The 10,202-nt window shown below is 30.3% G+C and overlaps 2 protein-coding genes across 2 annotated transcripts; one reads left to right on the top strand and one right to left on the bottom strand.

Moving 5' to 3' along the window:
• Nucleotides 1–5: 5 nt before the first annotated feature.
• On the bottom strand, nt 6–1,508 carry LOC111636944 (ATP-binding cassette sub-family D member 4-like; the record flags this gene model as incomplete). The annotated part of the gene is made up of 1 exon (XM_023382331.1): nt 6–1,508. A coding segment is annotated over exon 1 (1,071 nt), but the record flags the coding sequence as incomplete, so codon positions are not given.
• Nucleotides 1,509–6,777: 5,269 nt separating this feature from the next.
• Nucleotides 6,778–9,467, top strand: LOC111636908. The gene is made up of 2 exons (XM_023382295.1): nt 6,778–6,821; nt 8,424–9,467. The coding sequence occupies exon 2, from the start codon at nt 8,429–8,431 to the stop codon at nt 9,071–9,073; it is 645 nt and encodes a 214-aa protein (XP_023238063.1). The 5' UTR covers nt 6,778–6,821; nt 8,424–8,428; the 3' UTR covers nt 9,074–9,467.
• Nucleotides 9,468–10,202: the final 735 nt, after the last annotated feature.

Below are 10,202 nucleotides of genomic sequence, written 5' to 3'. Positions count from 1 at the left end.
TATATGTTACCTGCTTCAAAAGTGTTGTTGATTTTTATCCATTCTAAAAATTCTGAAATTCGATGAGTAGTACCTGCAATAACTGTTACATCAGTAGATAAATTCACTAATTGTGTGAAACAATTAATTAAATACATTGTAACAAAAGTATTTTTACTAATCAAGGCACTCAAATCAGCAACAGATAAAGAATCATATTTTCCATTAAACAAAGGTACTGCAAGAAGAAGAAAACTAAAAATACTTCCTAAATATGCAAATAGTTTAACAGAAAGACTAAGGGGAAATTGACGAGCAAATAAATTTTGTTGCACTTTAACTAATTTAGTGAATTTTTCACTCAACTGTGTTAACTCATTAAATGATCCATCTTGAAATGCTATCGATTCTGCATTTGTACGAATATGCATATGTTTAAATCGAAAAAATCCTTCACATTGTTCTTGCATAAAAACATAATTAACAACTGGTGACATTAACAATTTATTTATAAGTGTACTTAAAAGAAAAAATCCAAACACACTAGTTGGTCCCCACCATCCAGTTGTAACAAACAATACATAACTGTAATAACAAATAGTGAAAGGTGATACAATCACAACTGCAATATTAGTACTTAATTTGTTACACATTTTATCAATATCTTGAGTTATTCTCTGATCAGGGTTATCAATTGCTTTATCTAAGACATTTAGTTTATAGTAATTATTAGAATGCATATATTCCTTTTGTAAATGTTGTGTTAAGAGCTGCCTCCATATAACATATAATACAGAAATTAAGTAGTCTTTTGTGCTAATAATTAAGGAAACACATATTATGATTGCAAGAGATTTGACAGAATGAGTCCAAAAGCCATTTAAATCCTTTTCTCCCAATACTTTATAATATTCACTAGTTATAATTCCAACATTATAAACAACATATTGTTCACCTAAAGCTGTAACTATTAAAAATATAAAAATAATTAATGAGCAAGGATTTCCAAAGTAAAAGGGAATTAGTTTTGCAAATCGCTTGAAGAATAAAAAGTCAAAATTCCACAATGTTGTTTTCTCTTTCAATTCACACCACATATTGAATGAGATCTTTAAATTAATTTGGATTTTTCCCAACAGATCTAAAAACACTGCTCTTATACTGTATCGATATATTTTAGGTACAACGAACTCATAAGGCACCGCCCATATCAGCTGATTCAATATCTAATCATCTGAATATCAAAATCCAAGATCTTGCTCTTCATTTGTTAGATGCGAAATCAAAACGACTCCATTGTTAATTTAATCGACGATTAAAAATAACGAAAATAGATCAGTCTTTTTACTTCCACGATCAAAAATTGTTATGTAAATACGAATAAAATCATTTTTCTATTTAGATACATAAGTTGTTTCGATTGGATCAATCTAGTACTTCGCTATTAAAAACTCGTATGTATTGTCTTCATACACATTCAAATTTATATTCAATTAATGCACTATCATTAAAGTAATAAAGTACAAAAATTTTACCTATTTTAATTTATAACATTGTTTAAACAATAAGAGAATCGTCTGCAAAATTTTATTTTCTTGTTAAAGTAGTTGCCAACTTGATAATTAAACTATTTAGCGACATTTTCAAGATACTTTTAGAAATGTGGAAAGATAAATTGTAAACTCTTGTAAAAATTAATTTATAAATATTTTGTCTTTAATGTGGCTATTGTTTATTTTTGTACATAAATTATATTTTAATCTATTTACTCTTTTTGCCCTGCAGACACTTAAAGGATCTTTTTTCAAGCACATAATAGGTTTGGCCGAGTAGTGAAGGTCAGAAATATCTGAAACGGATCAGCCATGAAAAATTCTTGGAATTTGTCGAGCCGTCCGGATTCGTTTCTGAGTCTCTCAGAGCGGCCGGATGGCCGAGCGGTCAAGGTGGCAGCCTACCGCTCTGGGGGGTTCCGGGATTGTATACGAACGGATCGAAAAATCCCAGGAATTTTTCGGGGGATGGTCTGTTTGTTGATTGTGGGTCTGGCCAAACCCATAATGGGCTTGCTAAAAGAGGCCCTCTTAGTGCCCACACGGCGGAAAGAGTTAAAAAAAAGACTCACATGAAAACTAAAAATATTCAACCAAATATTTTGTATATATTACGTTCACATCAGTGACAGAAATCAAATTAAGCATACTTACGTTAATTTATAATCATATACGAATAAATAACTATGATTTACCAGCGTATTTTTTTCTAATTTCTTTTTTCTCGTACGGCCCGCGTCAGTTCAAAAGTTTTAAATGTGGCCCTTACATAGAAAAAGGTTTTCCACCCCTGCCCTATTCAGTCACGATTTAATCAATCGCTGTTTGGATCGCTACAACAATGTGAGGCTCCGGAAATATCCGGAACCACACTAAAATTTAAAAATATCTAAATTTGATTATATTAAAGTATAAATTTTTATGTCCATAAAAAGAAATGTTAAATTTAATAGAGGAAAAACTTTTCTCGGAAATTGAACAAAGGAAAATTAGACAATGTAAGTTTTAAGATCAACTATCTCTGGTTGGAATCAAATTAAATGTCGATTTTGACTCATCCCACGATCTGAGTTCAGATCTCGTTACACTTAGTAACGAGTGACGACGAAATAGAAAATGGGGATGAGGAAAATAACCAATCGAAGCGGTTGATCTGGGACCAAAATTAGTGTTACCACCAGGCCGGTTTCCACCCGAACAAGTCGGTTTTTAAATTCATGTTCCGGATTAATTATTAATTTGTTCGGTTTTCGGATTTTTAAAATGAATTTTTCACAATAAAGGAAAGAGTAGGAAATTTGATGGACAAGTTAAAAACAAAAAATAATTCATAGTTATGGGCATTTATATTAAAAAAAAAAAAAAAAGAAAATTTCCAAACGTTCAGAAGATAATTGAATTTATATTTAGCACTCCAACTTCTACTGCGTACGTTGAAAGATGTTTCTCTTCAATGAATAACTTACGGTGTAAAAAAAAAAAAAAAACAGATTAACACCGGAAAATGTTAAAACTATACTACTAATTTGCAGTAACATAAAAATTGAATGTAAAAAAATTTTTACGAAGAAATAATAAAAAATAAAAAACTTTTATAAGTAGCTAGGAGCAACCAAAAATACGTTTTAAGGCGATAAATAAAAAATAATGTAATATTTATTTTTAAATAATTTTTCTCAATCATTTTCATATAGTTTATTATTATATGTTACCATACTGATGTTAGTTTTCAAATTTCTACGTTTATATTACTGTATACGTGTATTACTCGTATACTAGCTGTACCCGGCCACGCGTTGCTGTAGCTCAAAATGTATCTATTATAAATGTATAAGACTCCCCGCAGGAGAGAATTTCGAAAAATCCCTTCTTAGTATACATTCTCTTGACGTACACCTATTAATTAAAACGCAATCAAAAACGCAAAAACCCGCATCTAAAATATTATAATAGAAGCCGAGTTCTTCACGGTAAACCTTAATTTTGTCCCTCTCCACCTTGGGGGAGGAATTTCGACATCTATATAATATAAAAACACGCACTTATTCGAATGCAACGTTGTGTCAAAATTTAAAAGCAATCGATTAAGAATTTTTGGAGATTTATCATTTTGAACAAACGAACATTTACATTTTTATTTATCACTGCAGTATTGTATCAGATACAATGTATCTTTTGTAACATAATATTATTAATGTTGGTATGTTTTATTATTTATTATTCTTACTTTTATATATTATTTTTGCAATTAATATCGACATCAAACTTATTACTTTTGGATATGCCACATGTGATTACTGTATTACTTTAATAATATATCATGTACATTACAGTACATGTCTACTTTCTGATAAAAAAAAGTATTTATTTTCTACTCACAATAAAAAAACCTATTTTTTTATTTTTAAGTACTGTATAACCAAAGTCCATAGATATACTGATCCTTGCGCTGCCAATAGCTGTAATGCTACTATACTGGTTTAATATTTCTGCCACTTCGAGCGCTTCGATCACGTATAGTCCTAAGTTTGGATGGAGCGTAGGGAGAGTCAGCCGTAAACATTCGAAATTCTTTTAATATATGAAATGTTCTCGTTTTTAACTCAGATATTTCTTTTGTCTTTTATAAATACTATTTTAATTCGGTTTTGAACATTATTTATTCGTAAATGTCGTTAATATTTATATTTCTATTAACTGTCACTTTCACGATTTTAGACTTTAAATTGATTATCCCTAAACTCAATATTAAAGTTAAAACACATAAATTGCAAGAATCATACACGCCATTACTAGATATTAAATTTTACGTCTTATACAACCTTGAAAAATTCCTTAAGAATAAATTAAATAAATATCACAATTCTGATTATAGCATTTAAAAATACAGACCAATTCATTAGTAACTTTAAAAAAATTCAATATTAATACTAACAGTAGAATGTTAAGCCTAGACATTAAAAATATGTATCTATCTATACATAAACTTTATAATCAATACATTAAATACTTTAAACTGTGATAATTGGGTAATTTTAAGTAACTTGTTGCTTGAATTTTTACAAGATTATTTAACAATTCTCATTAGTCAAGATGCGGACTGATACGAAAGTAAAACTGAAATGTATAATGGAGTTGCTCTGTACGATGATGACTCGAATTTTAGAGGATCGTAATTTATGGCCGAAGATAGAATAGGGTGACACCTTGTCTTAATAACCTAATTGTTAACTAATCACACAAAAGTGTACAAATCACTTGAAACTCAATTTTGCAGCAAGTGGCAGGCTCGATTCAAAGATTAGTAAAGAGTTTTTGAGAACATATCTTTTCAGCAACAGAAATTTAAGTACATTAAAGCAAACTGCTGTATAACACTGAGTCATTGTATCGTTGTACTGACTAAAACTGTACATTTTATGATAGTTTTATTGATCATTGCAAAGCATCATTTCTAAGCGGTGTGGTATTTTTTTTCTTTATAATTGTCGAATTTGTTTTATTCTGTGTTAAAATTTATTTACACCATATCTCTTCATTAAGTGAACAACTCAAAGTTTACACTTTCTTCCATTTAGTGTTTGGTTACTCTGTCATGTATCGGGTGATATTATAACAAAACAGAAACGTCACAAATAAGATGCCTGGCAACATGCACATGTCCCCACATATATCCGGGAATACAATACATCACGTGCAAGTTGCCTATAAGAAGAAAAAGCACATTACCAAACTAAAAATTTTATTAATCACAGCATGAATACACATAAAAATTTCAGAAAAATATCTACAATAACATTGGCAGACTCGGGATTTAATCTTGGAGGAGACAAGTTAAACGGATACAAAAACTTTTTAATGGGAATTCAATAAAATTTTCACCTTATGTAACCGCTAATTAATAATCAGTATAGAAATAGAAGACAACAAAATATAAATAAAAAAATATTAATCAGAAAAAGAATTTTGGAAACTTTCTAATAATTCTTTGAAGAGTGCCAGGTGCCATTACCCCCCTCAGGGTTTACTGGGTTGTTCAGTGAAGCACATGTAATATACAAGTTTCATTGTCTAATTTACAACCTATTTCATTGCCAGTTCAGAGAATTGTAGATTAAAATGAAGATTATTAATAATATTTTAACTCATTAAATATTTATATTTGAGACCTCGAAAAATAAACACTTAATTTTATTTCTGAAGAATTTTCATTTAGGAAGAAACGTTTTGTTGTTTGTTTTTCTGAAACCAGAACATATTTCAATTTTTATTCTCGAAACTGGCGAAACCAAACTTAACTCCATATAAAATACTGCTTCAATTAAAGCAAAAAACAATATTACATGATTAAGTTAATTTGAATATAACATTATGATGAATTACAATATATAAACAGTTACAACGTACATTACTGAATACTACCTTTTTATAATTAACAGTTTTGTTCCATTTGCTGATTTTTCTTCTACAAATATCAATATTTTTGTCAAGATCAAGATTATGAATGTCGTATACTTCTAGCGCCGTGTTAACCAGTCTGGAAGGTCACTGGCTACTCTGTCATGCCAGAGAGGCCTGTTCCCAGAATCGCCCACCTACGATTTTGGCCCATCTGGCAATTCTAGAAATTCTAAACTGTTCCCAGGGAACTAGGTATAACCGGAAATAGCTTCGCCATTGAGATCAATTTTAATGAACAATTTGTTTAACAAAAATTTATTCATCTTATTGTAATGATGAACAATGACGCATTTCTAAGCTAACTTATAAAACACTAAGTATCAATATATCGATTTCTTTTTGATTTCTATCTCTTAAATTAATTTTTTAAATATAATTAGTTCTGCATAGACATTTCGGTCACCTTTAGTGGCCCTCTTCAGGTTACAAGTCGATCCATTGATCAATCATTTAAAAGATAGAAAAATGTTCTACGGATATTATGTGTGGATTTTATTCTAGAATTCGAATTTAATCCTTGTCGGTTAGTGTAGAATGCTTCAAAAAATCATATCAATCACTTCAAGTATTTTCGATAAACGTCCGTTGTTTGGTTGTCGTTGTTTTAAGCCTTTCCCCCAGAGAGCATTTTCTCTGGCGGGGGCTTCAGAAAGGGAACCTTTACTGCTGATTGGCTGTTTACAAATAAAAGCCACAACGTTTTTACTATAGGCCGACCAAACGCAGCAGACTTAAGTTTTGGCCTTTCTTATTTTAAGAATAGTACATCACAGTATAATCGTCATTTGAAGGGAGATCTTTACAGTAATTATAACTTATTAAATAGCGGTAAGCAAAAGCAATTATATTTTCTTGTCATTTGCTAAATTTTAATATAGTATTTTTCATATTGTCGCGTATTATAGTTAATTTTACGATGGTCCCAGTATTTGTTTTGGTTTAATTGTATATTTAACGCAACACATCGGCGATCTGTCGAGGGGGAAGGTTTCCGGAAAGTCTTTCGTGGGAAAGTCGGTGTTACTAGCGGGAAGAAAAGCTGGTAAACTCCAGGTGGTCGACAGGCCAGACCGAACCCGTTTTCCATAGTTTTATTAACTTGCCACTACTGGATAACAAATAATTAGATAATTCCAATGTATAGTCAATAAATACTGTATCAAGATATCTTATTAAAATGTTTTTCGAAATTTTGAACTTTTTAATAAAAAATGAAGATGTAAAAATGTTTAAAATGTATTTAATACTAGTCACGTGTGTCCGGTGTTGTTCAGGCTTTTAGGGGATTAGGTTGGGTGAGGTTGGGTTGGGAAATGATGGTTAAAACAATGGTCTTAGGTCAGTAAATGTACATTTTAATAACCGAATATTTATGATGATAAAACGGCAAAAAAACAACAAATTACTCGGACTTGTGTTAAGAGGGAGTGAGGTTTGGCGTGGGACCACTACAGAATACTTATGTGTTATGCAATATATATAATGATTTAATTAATTAAACATATTTTGTAGGAGTTAACAAGTTTCTTTTATAATGTCTTTTTTCAAAGATTATATATTATATAATAAATTATAAAACACTTATTACATACATACTTAGGCTACAAAAGCTAATCAATATCGCTACAAATATCGCTATAACAATCGCTACAAAAGCAATTATCAACAATTATTATATACGTTCACTCGAATTATTGTCTGTTGATAACAGCGGTTCTTAACCTTTTTAGTGATCAGCACCCCCTTGAATCTGAAAATAAGGTCTTGCACCCCCTTAAAAAATGTGTGTAAATTTTTTATTTAAGAAAAACATTTATTGCGTAAACAAATGCCATGTTTATTTACAATATATATTACTATATAACATAAAAAGCAATATTTAAATTTTAATGGCTAGGTTGTTGTTGTTTATTCATAATAATTTTTCATATTTAATAATAATCATAATTCATAAAATATTCATAATAAGTTATCTATACTAATATTATAAAGAGGTAATGTTTGTATGTATGTATGTAAGTTTGTTCTTGTTTTGTGCTATGCCCCACCTAAGCCTTTCTAAAATTCTTATGCCCCCCTAACGTATACAGCGGTTATACGGTTAACTTAAACTCTGGATGAGTCCATTTTCTAATTATCCCCCTTAACAATCCAATTGTCCCCTGTGGGGCGTGAGTCCCACGATGGGAAACACTGCAGTAGAGAGTGAAGGAGTGGGGATGACGTGTTGCTGGATACCACAGTTTGTAAAGAACTCAGTTGCCTCGTTCATACTTTTTTTTTATAAATTTTTGAAATTTCTCTCGTACCTCCCAGGGGTGCACGCACCCCAAGTTAAGAATCGCTGGTTTATAATATACAGTAAATTGTAATTTTAATTAAGAAAATAGTTTTTCCTTGTCTTAATTGTTGTTTTGTTTTATTTTATAGATAAAATGGATAGAAATCATTGTGACAATATGGTTTCTACTTCTACTGGTCGAGTAGAGACATCTGAAGAGTTAGAAAAACCTCTCTTGACATTATGTAACGATGATAACGAAAATTTAAATAATCCTTCTATTAGCCATTGTGATCGGAATTCGTTGAATACCTTCAACGTGAATTCTCTAAGCGAAATAATAGATGGTTTTGTAAACTATAATTTCAGTTTTCCAGGATACTATCAAATGATGGAACAAAGTATATACAGAAATCCGAATTTTGATGAAGAACAATCTTCAATGAATATAGAAGAAAATGTAAATTATAGTTTATGTTCAGTAGTAAAAAATTCTGACATAGCTAGTTATTTAAAACAGAGTGACGAAAAATTAAATTTGTTGAATTCTAAACCGGTTGAAACAATTGAAACTCAAACTTCTAGCATTGATAAATCTAATGATCTTTTAAAACCATTTACAGGAAGTGTGATATTTTCAATACAGGATCAAAATGAAGGTTCAGAAGTGCTTATAAATAACGATCAAACAATCTTTATTGAAGAAAATAATGACAATCTGAATTCTCCCATAAAAAAGATAAAAATCTGTAAAAATGATTATAATGATAAAAATTCCAATACACCCGTGAGACATTAAGAGAATGTGTTCCAGAGGAATGATATAAAAAACATGATAAAACAAGCAAGAGAAAATTAAATAAACGTAATTGGATGAGGGAAGATCCTATGGAAAAATAGACATTCATGAGCCTGAATAGGAAAGAGTCAAGACCCTTACTACAGATAAAGAACGGTACAATGCCGGTACAACGGTACAAAGAATGGTAAAAATTGTTGGAATTCTGACAGCGTACCAAATCTTCACTTCACATTCCTTTGGATTAAGAAGAATGAAGAAAGAGGGCAGGCTATACAAGGACAGCACAGCATAGTATTAATAGAAAGCGAATGATTTAAATACTGATTTTATTTTTCAAATGAAAACATCTAGTAATTAAAGCCTAAATATTTGTTACATCAATCCACAAATACTTGACTTCGTTAAAAGTTTTATATAAATTTCAAATATTACAATGCTGATTATAAAATCTCAAAAGATGTTAAATGATGGAATTGTTTTATTTAGAAAGATGATGTAATTGTCAATTTGATTTTTATAACGATAAAATTTTCCTTTATAATTTTGTTCTTTTTTGTATACTTAAATAAAGATTTAAATATTGATGTCTATTGATTTGTATACTTTAATTCTTAATTTTAAAAAATGCTTTTAGATAAATTAATCGTACAATATTTAAATTCGGAATGATTTTTAAAATTTTATAAATTAATTAAAATCGTTTGTTGACATTTTCATAACAGTTAGATAAATAATTTACTTTAGCCAAGCAGTGGCGTGCCGTCATTAGAAGCGTTGGAAGCGCCGCTTCCCTCGTATTCTCTAAAAAATAAATAAATATTAATTTTAATTATATGAAAATAATCGCACAATATGTTATTATAACCGCATTATGTATCTTATTACAAATTTCTATACTACACGTGGAAAAAAAAAAATTGCTATTGTATATTAGAATATTAGTGACGGAGTGTAATCTCCTGTATTTTCAGATTACGAAAAGCAAGATTTGCGCATGCGCTTTACAGAGCACCAACCTCACCCCGTTTAGCCGGTGGAAGCCTACGACCTTGGGTGAAAGCTGCACACATATAAAGATTCCAATTCTATCAAGGACCGGTTCTGGGCTGTTAGCCGCCTGCCCACT

This window comes from Centruroides sculpturatus, unplaced genomic scaffold (assembly GCF_000671375.1).
Source record: "Centruroides sculpturatus isolate CEXI.00-Female unplaced genomic scaffold, Cexi_2.0 scaffold128, whole genome shotgun sequence".
NCBI lineage: Eukaryota > Metazoa > Arthropoda > Arachnida > Scorpiones > Buthidae > Centruroides > Centruroides sculpturatus.
This window is presented reverse-complemented; position numbering and strand designations above follow the sequence as displayed.

Bases quoted from the DNA above. Each gene is read 5' to 3' on its own strand.
- LOC111636908 (XM_023382295.1), top strand. From the start codon at position 8,429: ATGGATAGAAATCATTGTGACAATATGGTTTCTACTTCTACTGGTCGA.